A 20143-nucleotide genomic window follows, 5' to 3' on the forward strand; every position below is an offset into this window, starting at 1 on the left:
CTTGGCGCAGGCGGCCCGCGCGGTGCCGCGGAGGAGCAGCGCTGACTGAACCCCGACTCCCCCGCGCCGTGCCCGGGCCCCGGAGGCCAAGGGGCTGTCTCCGCCCCCTCCCGCAGGAGGGCGGGTTCCGTGCTCCCGGTTCCCTGCTGCCGATTCCCATTTCCCGGGACGGGGGGGCGGGAAGGGGGAGCCGAGCGCGCGTCCCCCTCGCTGGGCGGCGCGCGCGGCCGCGGGCGGGCGGGCGGGGAGCGCGCGCGGGCGGGGCCGGCGAGTGACGCGGGGGCGCGCGGCGTAAACAGCGCGGGGGCGGCCCCGGCAGCCGCGCCGCGCCCGCGGCCCTCACGAGCGGCCTCCCCCGCCCGGGGACGCGAGCAGGAGCGGAGAGGAAAGGAAAGGAAAGGAAAAGAAAGGCGGGCGTCCCTTCGAGCAGCGTCCCTGAGAGCTTTGACGCCGCAGCCCGGCGGGGGCGGCGGCCGGGGGAATCGCCCGGGGCGGGAGCAGCCGCCTCGGGCAGCGAATCGCGGCCGGGGCGCCGGGCTAGGTCCTCAGTAAGGCAGGCAGGAGCCCGAGCGGCGGCGGCGGGAGCCGGGCGGTGAAGATGGCGACCCCGGGCATGGGCTGGCAGCAGCCGCAGCACAGCTACGGCGGCGGCTCCGCGCCCGGCGCGGGGAAACTCGGCTCGGGCTCGGCACAGACGGGGCTGGGCGCCGAGCAGACCGCGGACCTGCACTTCAAAATGAGCAAGAAGATCGCCCAGCTGACGAAGGTGAGGGAGGCGCGCCGGCTCCTTCGCCGCCTCGGGTGTCTTCCTCCTCCGCTCTGTCTCCTTTCGCTCCTTGCCCTCTTGCGGGCGGCGATGGGCCTGGAGAGGGGCAGGCTGTCGGGGCTGATGGCAAATCCGGGTGGGATGCGGCCGGCTTTGTACCCCGGAGGCCGAGCCTGGAGCGCCCTGGGTGCCCGGAGCATCCCCCGGCCGCCGCGGGCAGGAGCGCGCCGTGGTCCCGCGGGGAGAGCGCCGGCGGTCCGGGGGCCGCGGGGCTGGAGAGGAGCCGCGCACCGGAGCTGCCGCAGTACCGGCCCCGCTTCGTGGTGTCCGAACCCCTCCTGGCACAGCCAGGTATCCCGGTGTGCGGGAGCGGATCCCTGACTGCGGGGCTGGTGCTGGTTATTTAGTCTGCGGAAATTGTGGCTTCTCTTCTAGCGCTGTTATAAGCCCTTAAGACTCGGAAGTCTCTTTAAATGGGGAAATTCAAGTGATGCTTGCCTTTCCTTTGCTGAAGTGCTGTTATTTAAGGTGTCTGGTAATAGCTTAAGTGCCTTAGAGGGTGACGGTGAAGTGTGAGAAAATTTCTGGTCTGCTGTTGCTGATTGAACGGTTTTCATTATGTCATCCCCAGCCTAGAGAGAATACATTGTGTCTTTTTGAGAGGCTGGAGTCAAACTAGGAGGTGTTTTTAAAGCCTATTGCTAAGGCAGGTAGGCCCAATGTTTCAGATGTGATTTAGTTAGAATAACTTAAAACAATGCTTATATGCTGTAATCTCTCTTGTGTGATGCTCAAGCTGTAGGCAAATGGCATTAGTTAGGAAATGAGAGGCAGACTCTCTTTATTAAAGCAGAAGAAGTAATTTTTGTCTGGAATCAAATAGCTAAAACGTTTAAAGGTAATTTTAAAGCACTGTGGGAACTGCCAGTATTCTTTACATGTATGCTAAAATGGATGAAGGTGACATTTCGTTGGAACTAAGAGTGAAGAGAATGAAGACTGCTGGCAGGCTCACAGTGGAGACAGTTCACATTTATGTACAGTTGATGCACCATTAACCAGTTAAAAATAGTATTTATTGTGGCACACTGTGCACCTTAATGTGTTGGAAAGCTGATAACTGAGGGGTATCTTGTCCTTGAATTCAAAGTCCAATTTCTTTTGATGCTAACACCACTGGAACTCTTAATTCCATAAAGAGAAAAAATAAGCTGAAGGATCTCCTTGGTTTTGCTCCATGTGCATATAAATAATGAAGTAAAGCATTAAAGATATTACTACAGCTTTGTGCTCCCTAAAAGATGTAAAAAGCACCTGAAGACCCTAAATGGGTTTAAGGCTTACCTTAAGGCCTAGGTGCATATGTAAAGTAATACTTTCAAAGAAGAATTTATATCTGTGTGTATGCCTTTGGTATATTTCCCTTACTTTCTCTAGGAAATTGCCCAGCAGTTTACAGTTTATTTCAGAAACAGCATTCCACTTCTGATGTGAAGTCATTTGTGTGTGACCCATGAGTTCCACATCACTGGGCATGTGCCCTGTGCACTCTCACTTACTATGCCTCAGATATCTTGAGGTGGATGTGAGTTAATTATGGATTTAAATGCATGGTGCTGAAATATCTTGAACGTCTGTGCTGGAAAATGCAAAGACACTAAAAGTAAATTATTTTTTTTTTCTTTTTCCTTTTTTTTCTTTTTTTTATGATCCACAATAAAGTTCATCTAAGATTCTATATATTGTATGCAAGTCTGTCCTGACAAAGACTTCAGATTAGGGTAAATAAAATCTGCGAGTTGTTTTCTGCAGTGTATTTCAAATAATTGCAAACTATGTGCTCATAGAAGGAGTTTACAAGTGAATTAGGCTTTTGCAGGGCTGGAGTCTTGTATGTGCAAGTCCCAATGACTTGCAGATTCTGGCGGTGTTGTAGTTTGCATGTTGTGTTCTGTTTTCAAGTTTTAGGGAGAAAGCTTGGGAAATCAGCTGATCTTCACTGGGTGAAGTTCTGGAGTGAATAATAGTGCTTTTAAATGTAAACCAAGGTGTATATAAAAATACTTCTCTTGCACCTATAACAACAATAAAATTAAGACTTTCAAGATGAGGATTAAGATTAAAGGTATTGTATAAGATGTATTTCATTAAAGTAGAGGTGCACATTTTGACAGTTTTGTGGCTAGAGGGCTCAGGTCCTGCATTTCTGTTGATCTAGTTGACCTTTCAGGAAGGGAGGCTTAAAAGAATTATAGAAACTTCTGGGTAAAGTATGATCTAAACTTTCTAATCTGCTCTAGAAGCTGAAGCCTGGTTTGATAGCTGGCTGCAGAAATCAGTCCTTGGGAAACGACTCAAGCTACAGGGGGAAAATATAAATGTAATAAACTTAATTTCTCTAAGTGAGACTTATCTGTCAGAGAAAAATTAATTTCACTTTGCAGAAGAATCCTTGAAGTAAGGTGTTGCAAAAAAGATTTGAGGATATATCTGTTTAGGTCTTTTGACCAAATTCTGCTGTTCTAGCTTTGTCAAATGCTTACCAGCATATGTGCATAAAATTCCTCTTCAATAATCCAGAAATTTATTGTTACGAGTACCACTTTTTAATTGTGCTTCTCAAGTTGTTTAGTGTCATATATAGGTACTTCTTGCATGTCTTTCAACTGTTTTTAGAACTGTTTGTTCTAACTCTTCTCTAAGAGTGCCTTGAAGATATAATAATTCCCTGTGTGGATTTAGAGCAGAAGACACTTTACTAGGTTAAAAAAAAACCACCAATATAGTGTGGAAAAGAAAATCCAAATACTCATTATCCAAGGAGTACACACAGTGAAGTTATCCAGACAGCTTCTGTTTTCTGACAAAAGAAGTGTGACTCCATACATATTACTGTAATATGTGACTCCATTACTTTTGTACAGTTTGTGTTATGAGCCGGGAGTAGGAGCAGAAGAAAATGCTTTCCCCACAGAGGATGAGGGTCACTCATGAATTAAATGTAAAATTCCAAAACTAGGATTCCTCAGTTATGTTTTCGCATTACTTAAGGGAATCTGATGTTTTAGTCAAAACAATACAGGAACACAAAGTAAAAGGTGAAATTTGTTTAATAACCAGATTTTTAATCAGTAATTCAGAGTGAGGCAAAATAAGGTATGAATCCATTTCACTGAGCAAAACACTTCTTAAGTGCTTAACTATATTTTTACTTTTGGGTAGGAGAGAAAGACTTACTTGATTTAACTTTAATATGCTTAATTCGCAGGGGAAGGTAAAACAAGTGGTTAGAAATGCAGGTCTAAAAACACCAAGATGATACTTCATGTCATGTTCAAACACTGCAGTAGACTGTAACTGAAGCAATTTTAGGTCTTCCTCTTCAGTATAAGCTCCTTATTTTCAGGCATTCTGCGAGATCTGTGTACCAGTTTGGGATAAAGTAGCATCTGACACAAAGATTAAAGCCAACAAGAAATAAACTGCGATTATGAGATTGCATATATGTGTTTGTACTACTGCATGCAGGAGTGCTGATGCAGTGTTGAATTATGCCTGCTGCAGATGAAAATATACATATATATTTAATTAGTTTGCATAAGACAACTGTATTTAGAAAAAAAAGCAAGGTGCTGCCATGTTTACATCAATAGAAGAGAATGGCATTAGTTTTCACAATTTCCACAAGAGTTCAGGAGGCTTGTTTCTCATTTTGGATTTGTTGGGGTGTTGATGTGGTTTTTTTTTTCCCCTCTTTCTTTCTTTGTGATGTAGTTTGTAGCTTGGGTGTTTCTGATTGAGAAATCCATATCCGAAGTGTGTTGGTAAAGTCTGTTGTGAAAGTTTTGTGACTTCAGCATAAATCTTTGACTCCTACAGAATAGCTGCATGATTTGAGCTGGGACTATAAAAGAGACTCTTCATTATTGGTTTGGTTGTATGATATTTGTTGCAGAAATTTTATATTAACTGCAGCAGATCTGACAGGAAAGAAACACCTGGTGATGGATGAGAAAATACAACCTGGCAATGTGCTCTTGCACAAAACCACCCCAGTATGCAGGGCTGCACCAAGGGAATGTGACCAACACGTCAAGGAAACTGATTCTCCCCCTCTACTTTATTCTCCTGAGACCCTACCTGGTTGCTGTGTCCAGCTCTGGGGTCCCCAGCTCACAAAAGATGTGGACCTGCTGGAGCAAGTCCAGAGGAGGGCTCAGAAGAGGATCAGAAGGCCATGGAGAGAGTCCAGAGGAGGCCACAAAGATGATCAGAGGGCTGGAGCACCTCTCCTATGAAGACAGGCTGGGAGGGCTGGGCTTGTTTAGCCTGGAGAAGGCGTGGCGGAGGCCTCAGAGCAGCCTCCCAGTACCTAAAGGGAGCCTGCAAGAGAGCTGGAGAGGGACTTTTGATAAGGTCCTGTAGCAATAAGACAAGGGGGATTGGCTTTAAACTGAAAGAGGATAGATTTGGATTAGATATGAGGAAGAAGTTCTTTACTGAGAGGGTGATGAGGCACTAGAACAGGTTGCCTAGAGAAGCTGTGGATGCCCCATCCCTGGAAATGTTCAAGGCTGGGCTGGATGGGATTTTGAACACAGTGGAGTTGTGGAAGGGGGCTTGGAATTGGCTGACCTTTGTGGTCCTTTCCAACCTTAAACTATTGTGTGATTCTGGAAGAAGAGTCTGTATGTGCCATGAAGACTATCTCTACCCTACAGTTAGCATTTTTCTCTATTTAATAAATAGAAACTGTGTAAAACATTAATGTTTTCCCTTGGTACATACTTAGAACTTGATGGTTCTGTTTTGGAAAGGTTCCAGAAAAATCAGTTCAAAGATTATGGTAACAAAGTTAACCAAGGCACATCATCCTTGAGTAAACAAGAAACTAGAATCTAAGACGCCTGAGACCTGACTCCTGTTCTCAATTCTTCCAACAGCTTCTTGCCTATATTTGGGAAAAAAAAATCTCTGATTTTTCCTTTGTTAGAGAGAAGTACTTAGACAATAGGCATTAATGTTGTCAATCCAGTCAGTTTCTAGGGGATGTGGATAGTAAATTTATTTCAAAGACTGAAGTGCAAATTTGATGATTTTTAATTCAGATGCTTATGGTTTTTGTTGTATGTACTCATTTTCTGGGATGGTTAAAGGTCTCCCTCAGCAATCACAGAATGCAGTTTTATGCAAGTAAGAGCTGTAAGGTTTAACTTATATAAATGATTCTTAACAAAATGTTTCCAGTGAAACTTTGTCAGTTTTTATTTGGAAGTATCCTGCCTCAGGAAACAAAACAGCTAAACCTCTTGCAGAAGGTTCATTGTGCATAAAATTATAAGAAAACTTTTAAAAAAGAGCCTTTAAAACCAGGGAAGACATGAGAATTTAAAAATCCTGTAGAACTGTTTTGATGTTAGCTGTCATCATGTTGTAGTTGATGCCATTAACAGTTTTGTAAAAACTTGGGATTTAGCTTTTTAAGCAGCCTTATGTCATCTCTCCAATGTGTGTTAACACTGGCAGTAGGCCAGTATTTGTAACAGTTCCAGGATTGCATGAAAAGAACTGAAATTTTGAGGCGGGTGTGATTTAAGTATGTATTTTGAAGTCAGTATTTTCCATATTATTCTAGCTGGTAATGTGCGAACAAATATTATGTTACTGCATTAAAAATAGTAGCAAGGGCTAAAAGATCTGAAAATTTAATATTAGATATTCAATTAATTTACATTTCTCTGGAGATATTTAACTTTGTTTTGTGTTAATTATTCCAAAGATAGCTGAAATAAGTCCTTTCAGAAGGGAGAGACTTCTCAGGTAGGAGATGAGAAACTTGCTCCAGAAATATTGTCTGTCTTAAGATTTTTCTTTTTTAAATCATGCTAGGGTAGTTTATCCATCTTCCCTGCCGGACTCTTTCCATGTCATATTCCAACTCCGTCCTTATTCCACAGTAATTATGATCTTAGCAAGGGATGTTCACAGAGAAGTTTTCTGTACCCATGACAGTATAAGGAGAAAGGTGGAACTGGGTAAAAATAACATGTTTTTCATAACATCTGATATAGTTCAGAAGAAGTAGGTAGAGTTTTCAGGCTCTCAATATCTTCTTCAGAACTTCAATAAAATCCTCAGTTATTGTCTTTGTCTGAATACGTTCTTGTTGATGTACTATAAATTACTTTAAAGCAGCTGTGGCTTATAATTTAGACCTGAAGAGGTCTTTCTTACCATCCACATTTTGTAGGACAAAAATTATGGAATTTGGTGATTAATAAGGGTCATATAGCTCCCAAATGGTTCTTCCCTTCATTATCATTGCAGACCTGTAAGGTGAGACTGCAGGGGTTCTATGTTGACCTGATGTGGATATATTTCAGAGCTCAGTGTTGTGATGTGTGAATTGGGTCAATGACTTTGCAGTCTTTTATCACAAGTCATCAATGAGAAAGGAGGAGGACAAGAATGAAATATTTTGAATATAAAAAAGAAATGTACTCAAATTAATTCCTTTGCTCTCCACCCACATAGTTTTAATGGTTGACTGGTAACTCAGAGTTCTTCTGAGGCTGCTGATAACTTGATGTTCTAAAGATATTTCCTGTATGTGTGTGTAGTTGAAAGTGTGGTGTTGCAAAACTGTCTGATCACACATTCACATATGTTACTAGTCTAAAATGCCTCTTTAATACACTTGTGGATATATCAGCTTCTTGGAGATTATTTTGTTTGGTTTTTTTTCTCCTCATTTTTGAACATCCAAAAGAATAATAAAAATTAAGTGATAAATAAACTGAGGGAGAGGATAAATGGCAGCTGGGGATATAGTTTAGTGGTAAACTTGCAAGTGTTGGGTTTACAGTTGGACTTGATGATCTTAAGAATCATGAGGTTGGAAAAGATCCTGAAGATTCTATATGCATCCTCTTGTTCATTATTCACTGCCAAAATTAAATAATACAGAGTTACAAAGAGCTGGAAGACTGTGAGATATTATTGCTCTGTTCTGTACTTCAGCTGTTAAATCCCATACATCAGCACTTTAAGGATATTTAAAGAAAAGCTGGAAAGACATGGATTTTACCACTAATGTCAATGTTAAGAACATCTCAACATTTAAAAATTAGAGAAGGAAGAACATTGAGGACATAAACTAAACCTGATATTGCAACACCTGGGAAGTTTAAAATCTGCCAACCTTTAGCTGCTTTTATATAGGGCAATATAAACCTTATAAAAAAATTAAGACATATTTTGAATATGTATAGATTTAGGTTTTGTTGTTGTTACTGTTTTCAGCTGAGTACTGCTTTATGGAAGAAGGCTTTTGCAGTTTGCTTTTTAGATGGAAGTGCCAGTTCAGAGTTAAGAATGCAATACTGAAATGCTTTCCTTCAGATGTAGAAGTTGTAAACTGGAGAGTCTTTTATGTATATTTGACAAAGGAAATCAGTAGTTGAACTCTGTAACTGTACAAGGTATTTATAGTTAAATTATTTCATACACTTGCAAATTAGTATGGGCACAGCGCTCTGAAGTACTCAATCCTGTAAGGAGTTTTGATTTGACAAGTCTTACGAAAATGTATCAGCAGAACACAGTCTGCTGGGTTTTTTGGTGTTGTTGTTAGTATTGGAAATATCATGAATGTGGAAAGAATTTGTTTCAAATTGACAGACTTAACACTTCTTTAGAAGAAGACAGATTGCAATTTAATATTAAACATTGTGGCTTTGTGCACATACTTTAGTTTTTAATGTCTAGAAGTACAATAAAAGGTATATGTCTAGTTGTACAGTTAGATGTACTGCATCTAATACGTGCATAGAAGTGTTATTTGTCATAAGTCATTGTTTTGGTGCAGTGACTTCTAGCCCTGAGTAGTTTCTAAGCACTTAAATTATTTCAGTATCTCATCCTTTGAACTCAGGCTTTGGCTTTAATAAAACCAGTAATTTTGTCAGTGGCACTACTGTTTTTCACCCTTCCAATTCTCCATTGAAGCTTCATTGTCCTGTGACCTGTAAAATGGAGGAGAGCATTACCTTAAAATAGTCACTAACTTTTTCTAGCTGTTTGCAGGCTTGTTGCTAAATAAACCCAGCAAATCTCAACATAATATTATGAAATCAGATGTATATGTCTCTTGGCTGATACAAGTTTGGCAGTAGTAAGCCAGGCATCTATGTATTCTTCTAATGACTGATGTCATACCAGTAACCAAAGGCATTGCATTCCAAAAATAACCAGAGAAACAAAACAGTCTGAAGTTATTCACCATCTTGTCCTACTTAATGTGTATTACCTGGTTCTGTTTCCTCAGCCAGGCTCTTCTAACTGAATCTAGAAGGCTAGGAGGAGGAAGAAGAACCTTTTGCTGAGGTTGTCACTTGACTCAGATCAAAATGACAGCTTTTAAAAATAGCTAATGTTAAAAAGTTCATGAAGACCTTCTTCAAGATGCTGCCATTAAATGAAAGACGACCTTTTAGCTGCAAGAAGTATTATGAGGTGAATATGTGAAGTACTCATTTTCTATTTTAATTTTTATGAGATTAAAGTAATCTTTTCATCCAGTGTCCTAAAATTTAATTTCTAGAAACCTGAATTGTAATGTGTTCAGAAAACAGGTGTGCCATAATCCAAAGATTTGTATTTGAACAGTGTTTTTGCTCACAATGTGACTGAAAGCAATAACTTCTAGTAAAGGGTATCTGACGCTGCCTTCTCAGATCTAGTATTTTGCATTATGGATGCTGATGTGTTTGGATAGGTTGTACTAAAATGTATTGCAGTAATCTTCTGTGACTGCCTTTGTCCTTTTAAAATTTGACAAATGAAGATAATGGGAAATTATTTCTTTAATAAGGATTAAGGAAAAGGACTTTTTTTTTTTCATTTAACTGCTTTGTGTAATTGTAAGTGTAGGTTTCACACTTATATATAGTTTATTGTAGCTGGTTGTAATAAGTAATCAATTGTATGTTTATACATAAAAAAAGGCAAAACACCTTGAAAATCTATGCATGCCTTTCTTCTCAACATTAACCTGTCTTATCAACATAACTCATTTATTGAAGAAAATACTTTGTTGTGACACAAATGGTAGAAATTTATTTAAAATTTTGGATTCCGTTATTTTGTCTGTGTTGTTCACTAGCTTTCAATCTATTGTGTAGCGTTATTGTGTTAACTTTGATTTATATGTCTTATATGTCAGTCCTTTCCCAAAAAACCCTTCTCTTTTTTTTCTTTTAAAAACATATGTCCATTTGCTTTATGCTGAGGCTGTACTTGGACACAAAGCTCAGTTTACATATTCCTTGAGCAGACCTGGAAGTGTTCTGTGGCCATTCTTTCTATTCCTATGATTCTTGTCTTCCTTTATTTCCATGCTGTGTTTCACATCCTGTGAATGGTCCACACTGTGGATTGAAAAGGTATATATGGCAGTTTGGTGTATTAGGTATATTCTGTCTTGCCTCCAAATATCTGATGCATGAGATCGTAATTCTTATCACTTTGGGCAGACACTGCTTTAGGAGATGTGTTCTGAACAAGTGAAGAGCCTGAAGCAAGTTTAGCCTCTGTTGGTTTGCATTCTTTTCCATAGCTCTGAGTTCGTACTCTAGAATAAACTAGATTTCAAATACCAGATTGTTGGGAGGGTGAGGAGTGTTGTTTGTTGCTGGAGTTTTTTGTTTCATTTTGTGTTTGTTTTTTTTTTTTTTTACAAAGCTGTTTGTGTAATAGAGTATTTTCGTCTAATGGAAATTTTAAAATGTTTTGGAATGAGGTTTTGTTGTGGTTTGTTTTTTGTTTCTGTGGGTTTTTTTTGTTTTCTGGGGGTTTTTTTCCCTTATGCATCTATGCTCCCTGGTCCTGAGGGAAATTAAATTTCCTGCTTTCAAAAAAGCGTTAGCTTGGTAAAGTCGTAGCCAGAAGTAACACACCTTCTCACTCTAGAATATTAAAAAAATTACATACTGATCATAAACTCCAGCTTCTCTATGGGCCTATATGAAATTTTGATAAAGTTGGTCCCTTCATTCAAGTCCTAACTCACAAGTTATGTTCAACTCTACAGTAATTACTAATCTTGACCCTCATCTCTTCCCGCATATAGAAGAGGAATTCTTAAAAGAAAAAGGAGACTTTATTAAAGCTTTAGAAAGAAATGAAGACAATTCTCTGGTCTTGAAAGCATAAAAACCCAGTCACTTTGTCAAAGAACTGAGAATAGTCTTAAGTTTACCTACAAGAACTAATTTTATCAAGGAACACAATCTATATATACTTAGTGAAGTGTGAGGCTGTATGTGTGTTTCTTGGGAGAATTGTGAGGCTCTTCTCTTGGGAAGAGGAGCCTTGGCAGATACTTTGCCTGTGGGCTGCGCGGGGGCTGTGTTGAATTTTTCTCCTTAGCCGTGTTGCCCCTTGGCAATGGGCAATGTGGGTGGCAGCCACAGCTCTCCGTGGTACCGAATGTGGGGCTGCCTCCACACCTTGTCCTCACCAGCAACCAAGTCTGCCTTGGTTTATGCAAACCAGTACATTTCCCTGCTGGCAAAGTCTCATTAGAGGCCCAGCTTATGTAACTACAATTTCCCAAATGTTTTATGTAGTCAGTGTGGCGAGCTGTAACATTGATTCTGCTGAGCACGATGGAGGTAAGTGCAGTGAATTATTTCTCTGAAAGTGTGTGCCATGCTGTTTTGTAGTGTCTTCCTAGAAACCTAGCAGAATAAAAAAAAAAAAGGACAAATAAGTGAAAATTAAAACAGGCACATTTTTCAGAGTTCTGACTGTTAGTAAGTTAAGTAATGTTTGAGAATATTTGAATGAACAGCAGGACTTTTGTCAGGACTCTGAAAGAGTGGTTTATGTTTGATTTTCAAAAGCTGACTTACAGAATATACAACAAAAAAGGATTAAATATTTGGTTTTATTCTGTTCTGAAATAACTGCATTTTTAGCTTATAAGGGTCTTAAGAAGCTGGAAATGCAATTGTCTTGTCATAAAATTCACTAAAGATATGTCTTTTATTTCTGGATGTTGCCCAATGTATCTTAGGTTCACAAGTCCTCAAAATAAGAGTAAATTTCCTATTGAAACCACATACTACTAAAACCCCTTACTTTGATGGTTAATCAAAAACAGTGATCTGGGTTTGTAAGATGAGTACCATTTTCACCCTTTTTCCTCCACTTAGGTGTTACTACTTCCTGTTTTGGGAAATTCTGAACTTAATATTACTCTGCTGAGAGAAAATTCCTTTGTTTATATGTGGAATAATTTTGTAGAATGAGGATCTCTAGGGATCTGTATACCTGAAAGGCTAAAATCAGATATGCAAGTATTTAAGAAATAAATGTGAAAGGAAATGCAGCTCTGAGACAAACACAACTTGAGAACAGCCCCTTGGCCTGTCCTGTTTTCCTTGCAGCAATTGAAGGTCCAGTCATAAAGCAGATGTGTCAACTATAGTCTAGATAGGTGATTAGAGGGTAAATGGGATTCTTTCACGTAGTGAGGCAGATTGGGGAATTTGTACATCTGTCACTAATTTTTTTTTTTCTTCAGTATGTTTCTCAAGATTTAACTGTCTTGGAAAATTGTCTGAAGCTACTATGCTATGGATTTGAAGTGTTTTTTTCTGGCATAACCTGATTGATAGAGGTTGCCAGAACTGAAAAGGGGTTTTGACTTGGTGTTGGCACTGCCATACCTATCCCAGCACAAGGGTATTGATTTGTGGTTGCGAGTACATCCCAAGGCAGCCTGTAACAGGAGGAAATAGTTGTTTCCAGTTGAATGAATAATGAATTGGGATACACAATGAATTAGTTGGATACTTTGCTTTGAGTTCTAGAGTACTTTACATCTGGTTCTGTGACTGAAGACTGCCCAAAATATAGGAAGTATACTGAAAACTTAATGAAAACGCTGGAAAACTAAGAGATACAAGCACATGTTTAACTTTTTATCTGTAAAATGAGACATTTCTGAAATATACATAGCTCTGGTTTTATGCATAAAGCTTGTTCATTTTTAATGAACTTACCATAAAAAAACCTTACACATTCATGGAGGAGATTTTGTTTCGGAAGCTGTATTGTATGCAGTCTCTTTAACCTTTAAACTATATGTAGAAAGCAATGGAAATCCTCAAAAAGTATAGATTAAAATTAGGGGGAGGATCTGCTGGAAACAGAACAGAGCTAAATGTAAAAAACTTTTATCTTTATTAGAATCTTTCTCGACTCTGTAATGGAAGCAGTGGTGAATTAGTAGCTGAAGATACTTGTGCTTAGTGTGTAAAAGTGATGTTAAAAACCAACCAACAAACCAAAGCTTAAATGGTATTTGCTAGCTAATTTGGAATTCAACTTTGAAAAAAGTATTAGAAAACTTAAACAAATTTGCTGTTAACTGTTAAATGCCATAAGTCTGAAAAACAAATTGTTCCATGCCATGCTGTTTCTTAACAAGTTAAGATGTGAGTTATAATTTTTTGTATTGAATTACAGCTGGTGTATTGATAGTTGCATTGTACATAGAATAGTCTTAAAATGGGCTTTGGAATGATGTCTCAGTGTGTTCTTTGTATACGAGTTGCATAGATCATTCTTAAATTTTTGTCTTAACTAATTGTGTATTTTGCAATATGCCACCAACTTAGCTTATTTTTTGTTTCCCTTATTGTGTAAAAAGTGGAAGATTTCTGCAGTAGTAGTCAGAACTAAGCATGTTTGTGTGAGAGACTGAATATATATGTGCTGACAGGTGCATGATACAGACCTGTACCCACCAGAGGCCTTGAGCTAATTATTTAATGTGAACTTGCACACAAGTGCTCAGTGGTTGCTTTTTTTTTTTTTCATTTCTCACAGATCTACTTGTTTGATTCATATGTATTCCTTGATTTAAGACTGCCACTGATTTCTCATTTGTTGAATTTAATAAAGGAAGTAATAGATGCTGAAGAAAGAAGACTTAGTGTTCCTTTAATCATCTTTATCATATTAGCTATCACAGATTTTCTTCTTAAGCTAACTAATCACAGTGAAAACTTGAGGTCTCCATGAAGATTCTTATTTGACTGACCCATCAAGTGTGGGGAATTTTTGTTGGAAGTGAAAAATTCTGAACAGTCTTAACCTATAGAATTCTGTATGATGAATTGCTTTAAGAATAGCAGTTAATGTCTCTCATTTTATGTGGAATAAAGTATTGTGAAAGAGGCAAATCTGGCAAATCATTTACAGTATAAGTACTCTTAAAATAAAAGTATTGTATTCCAGCTGCCAAGCAGAAACAATAGTAGAAGCCTTTATTACAATTTCATGAGACAAGTTTTTAAGAACATTCACTAGGGTAGCTCTCCAGAAGATTATCTCACTTAGGAAGTTTTGGTTCAGCTGGATAGCCATAGTAAGAAAGTATGGCTGTTGGGCTGAGTGTTCAGGATTCTACTTTTACAGTATTTAATGGGATGAATAGAAAAAAAAGAGATGCTTTAGGACAAAGCAGTATAGTTATATGCTTTTATAAGAGCATCAGTTTTCTTGTAGGTCTCTGATGGAGATACTACCATTTTCCTAGTTATGTATATGAATTTTTTTCCACTTCTTTATGGAATGATTTAGAAAATTTGTGGTGGAAGGGACTGCACAAACTTTGATTAGATACTATGAGGAAGAAATATATTTAGTCTTTTTTCTTTTTTTTTTTTTTGGTACAACTTTTTAAAGGAAATTTAAAATCAGTTACATCTCCACTGTTCTTTGTTGTGTGGGTGTGAGTCTTGTCCAAGTGTGTGCTAGACAAGTAGACATTAAAGTAGACTAAAAGCTAGCTGAACCTCTGGACTTTGTGGTCAGTTGTGTGAAGCCCAGCTGAGGGCTGGTCACTAACAGTGTGCCCTAGAGGCCAGCATGTTTAACATCTTTGTTATGAGCTGCATGATGAGACAGAATGCACACTCAGCAAGTTTGTGCCCAGTACAAAAGTGGGACAAGGGGTTATAAAACAGATGGGTGTGCTGCTATTCAGAGCTGGACAGGCTGGAGGAGTGCAGCGACAGGGACCTGAAGCAAAGGCCTATCTGGGGCAGCGCAGCGGGGACGTGGTTGGAATCGACTGGCTGGAAAGAGCCGGGCCGTAAAGGCCCCGGGGTTCTGACAGACACGGGCTGAACGTGGGCCAGCAGTGTGCCTCTGGCAGAGAAGGTCAATGGCACACTGGACTCTGTGGGAATGAGTGTCACAGCAGGTCAAGGGAGGTGATCCCTCCCCTCTGCTCCACACCTGGACTGCTGGGTCTGGTTTGAAGGCTCCCGCATATGAGGGAGTCATGGATGTACTGGAACAAGTCCAGCAAAAGGCTGCTGTTTTGAGGAGACTGGACCATCTGTCATACTGGGAGAGGCTGAGAGATGCAACTGTTTAGCCTGGAGAAGGGAAGGCTCAGGGGGATCTTATGAATGTGTGCGTACACCAGATGGTGAGGAGTAAAGAGGACTGAGCAGGCATATTCTTAGTGGTGTCTCATGAAAACATAAGGCAATAGGCACAAACAAAAACACAAGAAAACACTTTTTTTTTTTTTTTTTTTTTTTTTTTTTTTTTTTTTACTGTGAGGATGGTCGAATTCTGGCACAGGCTGCCTGCATATGTTGCATCGTTGTCTTCCTTGGAGACATTCAAAACCCACTTGAGCAAGGCCCAGCATAGTCTGTTCTAGCTGACCCTGCTTTGCTCAGGGTCTAGGTTATACTAGGCAACCACCAGATGGGTCTTGTGATTCTGTATACACAGTGTTTCTATAATAGCTACTGTGTTGAACCTGTAAGTTGTGAGTGTCACATGCCAAAACTAATAGTCGTTATTGTGTAACTGTTGAGATGCAGCTAGGAATTACAATTTTTTTCCATTGCATGATTGGTACCTGTAGGTTACTGGAAAGTATCCCAGTAGGCCACTACAGATTTGTCCTAGATTCATCTTGGGCTTGGCTTTGAAAAATAAACTTGGACTCTCAACTGTGTGACTGTGCTACCTTCTGCTTACTTTGATTTTGCTTCCATAATATTAAAAAAAAAGAAAACAGTCGAATTAGTGATAAGACTTAGCATGAACATGGATTTTATTTTGTTGGTTAAAATCTTGACTTTTTTTTCCAGAGGAAAGAAGAGAAACTGCTTCAAGGTAGTTTCTTTCTGGGAAAGTAGCTCAACTTCTTCTGCAGTTATTAAAAATTCCATGATTCTGGTTGGAATTTCCTTTATTTATTCTGGAAACTTAGCATTAAATCTTCCAGAGGTGGTTTGTAGTTAATGCCTTCTTGAAAAGGGAAAGATGCTGTAGATAAAAATACTGTGTTGAGAGTCTTGCTGTATGTGTTTTTCACTAATATTTCTTTCCTGTGGAACTGTATATTTGCTTGGAAGGCTCCATGCCTTTCCTTCCTTTAACAAGTCTGGAAAGTAGAAAATCAATTACGAGCAAGCAAAGGATTTGTTTTCCAGTCTGCTTTTCAAAACACTGATGAAGAGTTCTTCTTTGATCCACTAGTGGTGTATTCTTATCTGCATGGTCTCATCTGCTGTGAGGAACCACTAGATACACAAATTGTATAGAGTCTATAGAAATTCTTGAGGAAATTAAACCCAAAATAGATCAGGCATTGAGAGGACAAGACTTGCAGGCAGAGAGAGTGCAAAAATGAACTTTGTTTCGGTGGGGAAGAGGAAACTGGGAAAACCTTTTCTCTGGCTTGTCATACAGTACTGCTATTTTTTTGGGAAAACAGAATACAAAAAAAACCTTTTGCTAATGCTTTCATCAGCTCAACACTTGAGGACTCTTGAGTAAGAATGAATAGTGTGTATGAGTGATAACAATGCTGACTATGCCTTGCTTTCAGGTTTACAAGCAAACTAAGAGGAAAAGAGATCATCTTTCTTTAGTGTCAACTTCATTTACAATTATCCAGAAGTACTTGTGACATTTTCAGGTGATGGCACTCAGAAATATTGCTTTGGATATTCTCTAGAGGAGATTTCGAAATGGAGATGCTTCATTTTACTTTACATTTCTGCAGTTGTTGTTCTGCCTCTACCATCCCTGCTTTCCTTTCTTCCCCCCCCCTTGCCAAATAAAAGAAAAAACAAATCCCTTTCATTCTAAATATTTAAAGCCAGTTCCCAATATTAGTGGGTACTTCTACAAAAATTATGTTTTCCTAAAAAGCAGGACAACTCAGTTTGCATCTCCTTAGTTATTTAAAAGCTATGTGTTTCTAAGCCATGTATTAAAAAATCTAAAACAATGACCAGACAGGTTTTCATTATAAACATCTAATGAAAAATAAATATTTAAAAACATGACACATCAGATGGTGAAAGTTAATAGGGGGTTGGATTTGGAGGTGAAATGGATTAAAATTTAAAAGCAAGTTTATAGTATTGAACTATAATGAAAGTTAGCTTGAATGATAAAGCAAGGAAATAGATTTAGAAGGAAATGGGACAGTAATTTTTTAGAATTTGGATTATTTTGAGTGTTATAACTTAATCTACGTAGTACAGATAACTACACGACTTAAATGTTTCTTTCTGATGAAAATACAGTAGGTGAAAGTAGACATGATGTGATTGTATGAAGGATAATTTAGCCCAGTTTAGCAAAGAAGGGAGACTTAAATTATAATTGATATCAATGTAATTGCTTATGACTGGGTTAGATATTACTTATAGTGGCCCTTAAAAAAATACTTATTTTAGAACAAAATAGAAAAACTTAAGCTTTGCTTTCTGACAATAAATGGTATCAGCTGACTAATCTTACCCCTTTTATATGATTGGTTTTTTTCACTCCAAATTGAGATTCTCTAAGTGTGATGGATTTATCATAGAAATATACTTTGCAGAAAATTTCAAATTCTGTTCATCCTTTTATGCTCTCATTGCTTCAGTGTCAGTGAATGTCATCCTTTAAGGCATTTGACCCTACTGAAGAGAACCCACTTCCTTAGTGCCATCTCTCATCTTTTGCATGAAAAGGCTGTTTTTCTATTGTGGATGGTTTTTCAAGGAGTAATATGACTTTGCTTTTTGTTAAGAAAATGAATAATTGTTGAATTAGAAACTATATTTTTCCTTCTAAAAATACCTAGAATGAGAAAAATTTCTTAATGACGTCGGGGGAAAAAATTCCAACTTCATAAACTATGGCTTGACTGACCATTAGGATGTAATTTGATGATACTAAATACAGAAATTGAAAAAAGAAAGGATGCACTTACTATAGCTAGCAGGTGATTAAAGCAGATGAAAATATGGCATCTCTATGTTCTCTGTAATACAGTTCTGAAACAATGCTGATGATTTGGGATGAACAAATAATTCTTAAGTCACAGTGCTGAAGTGGTCTTAGAGGCATAAGACTGCTTGTCTTTTTGGTAACATTTGTATAGTAGAGCTCTCCTTATCAGTTAAGCAAGTTTGAAGTTTAGTACCACTCAATTTGATTTACAAGTTGGTTGTGTTTAAAGTGGTTGAGTTTAAAAATAAGGGTTGATTTTCAAGGAGCCATTACAAAACATTTAAACTGTTTTCTGCTAGAATTTGTTCCCATTCTGATTAACTTTTGAAGCTTTTTCTAAACAATTTTACCCTCTTTCGTAACAGTCTTTCTTCAACGTATTCTTGTGTTGTATTAAAACCAGTTGTCGTGAAATATTTTTGATGTCATAATGAGATTGAAACTTACATTAAACTCTATTTTGACTTATTTTGCAAGCTGGTTTTACACTTTGGCACAGAAAGCAAACTTACGTGCAGCTAACAAAAGTAAATGTCTCAGTCACATTTTTTGCTTAAAAATCGCTCTGTTTGAGAGCAGTGCGACATAAATGTGCAGAACTGGATTGCTGAACCCTGTAAACTTATGTAACTCCATTAGAGATAGCAATGCCAGTGTAGAACAGCTGAGCATTTCTCTCAGAAATAGATGTCACGTAGTAGCCAAGTGGGGGATTAAGTGCCAGGTCATACAAAGCACTGATGGTGATGTCTTCCCTAATTTGATTTGTAGTAAAGAGTTGCACTTCACTTCTATCCAGCTGCTTCTTGTCTTTCTGTCAAGGTCTTCAAGTCTACTTTTTTCTGCCTGGAAAAATTATTTTGGTTCTGGCTTGTACATATGATTCTGAGGTGTTCTACTCCTGAAAATTGGTTGAATTCAATCTGGCCACTTGCCTGTCCATCTGCAGCATTCTTTAATGGCCATCTTGGCCACTGACTAGAGATGTCTAGTGCATACCAAACCCATCTCTCATAGTCCTGTGATATTATCTTGATACAGCTCTTCTCATTTAATTGGTATTTCTTGTTTGCTTGACATCACAACTGCTTGTTTTGTAAATTTTTGCCTCAGCTGAAGCTATTCTGAAGGTTGTATCATGTTTCATAGAGGCATAAAATCATCAATGTGGGGAAAGGTGTCCAAGATTGAGTCCAGCCTATGACCAAACACCATTATATCAACTAGACCATAGCGCTAAGAGCCATGTCCAGTTGTTTCTTGAACACCTCTGGGGATGGTGACTCCACCACCTCCCTGAGCCACCCATTCCCATTCTTGACAGCCCTCTCAGTGAGAAATTCCCCCTGATTTGGGTGGTGCAGCATTGTATCTGTCTGTCACACTTTAGCCAGATCATGATTCTTTTAAAAGCCTTTTTAAAGTGAACTGTGTTTTTCCTCCTTTTCCCTCTTTTTTATTTTGATACATGTTTATAAGAGATACCTGCTCTTTTTCTTTCTCAGAAACTGGAGTACAGGTATTAAATTCCTTTGTTCATTATAATTTGTTGTGGTGAGGAAAATACCCCACTTTACCCTTTTCTGCAGCACATCCAAAATAACCATGTAAGGAAAAAAAGGAATTTTCTGCTAACTATATCAGGATGCTGTCTGTCCTTATATCCAGTATTATATTTACTCTGCTTAATGGAATGGGTTTGCCCCAGATATCTTTCTGTCACTCTCACATATGTGCTGGTGCCTCTGTCAAATCCCCTTTTGTCCCCTTCTGGTCGTATTTCACTGGTGGACCCAGTCTTAGAAGCACTCTGCTGCTTAGAGCAGAAGGAGCAGCAGGGCCTGATTGCCCACTTGACCTCTTGTCATGGGTGAGATCCTTCTTGGTTCTCTGCTGATTGCTAAAATCACTTGTAGGATCGCATATTGTTGTGTCCTGGCCCTGAGGCCTCAGGTTTAAACCACTCCTGACTGCCTGGCTTCTGAACTTGTGAATTCCATTCTCATGTTGCTGCTCAGCGTGTTGGGCTGTCAAAAGAGGTGCAGG

General features: G+C 39.1%; 1 protein-coding gene across 12 annotated transcripts in view; it reads left to right on the forward strand.

Annotated features, from left to right (window-relative positions):
• The first annotated feature begins 256 nt into the window (after positions 1–256).
• FAM184A (family with sequence similarity 184 member A) overlaps positions 257–20143 on the forward strand; it is a 74557-nt gene continuing 54670 nt past the window's right edge. For all 12 annotated transcript variants that reach the window (XM_071437830.1, XM_071437889.1, XM_071437848.1 and 9 more), the window contains exon 1: positions 257–766. In XM_071437830.1, the coding sequence (XP_071293931.1) occupies positions 599–766 (168 nt within the window). In that variant the 5' untranslated portion in view covers positions 257–598. The remainder of the gene's footprint in view (positions 767–20143) is intronic.

Source organism: Agelaius tricolor, unplaced genomic scaffold, assembly GCF_023055355.1.
Source record: "Agelaius tricolor isolate 1412-34295 unplaced genomic scaffold, bAgeTri1.0.p SCAF_1, whole genome shotgun sequence".
Taxonomy (NCBI): domain Eukaryota; kingdom Metazoa; phylum Chordata; class Aves; order Passeriformes; family Icteridae; genus Agelaius; species Agelaius tricolor.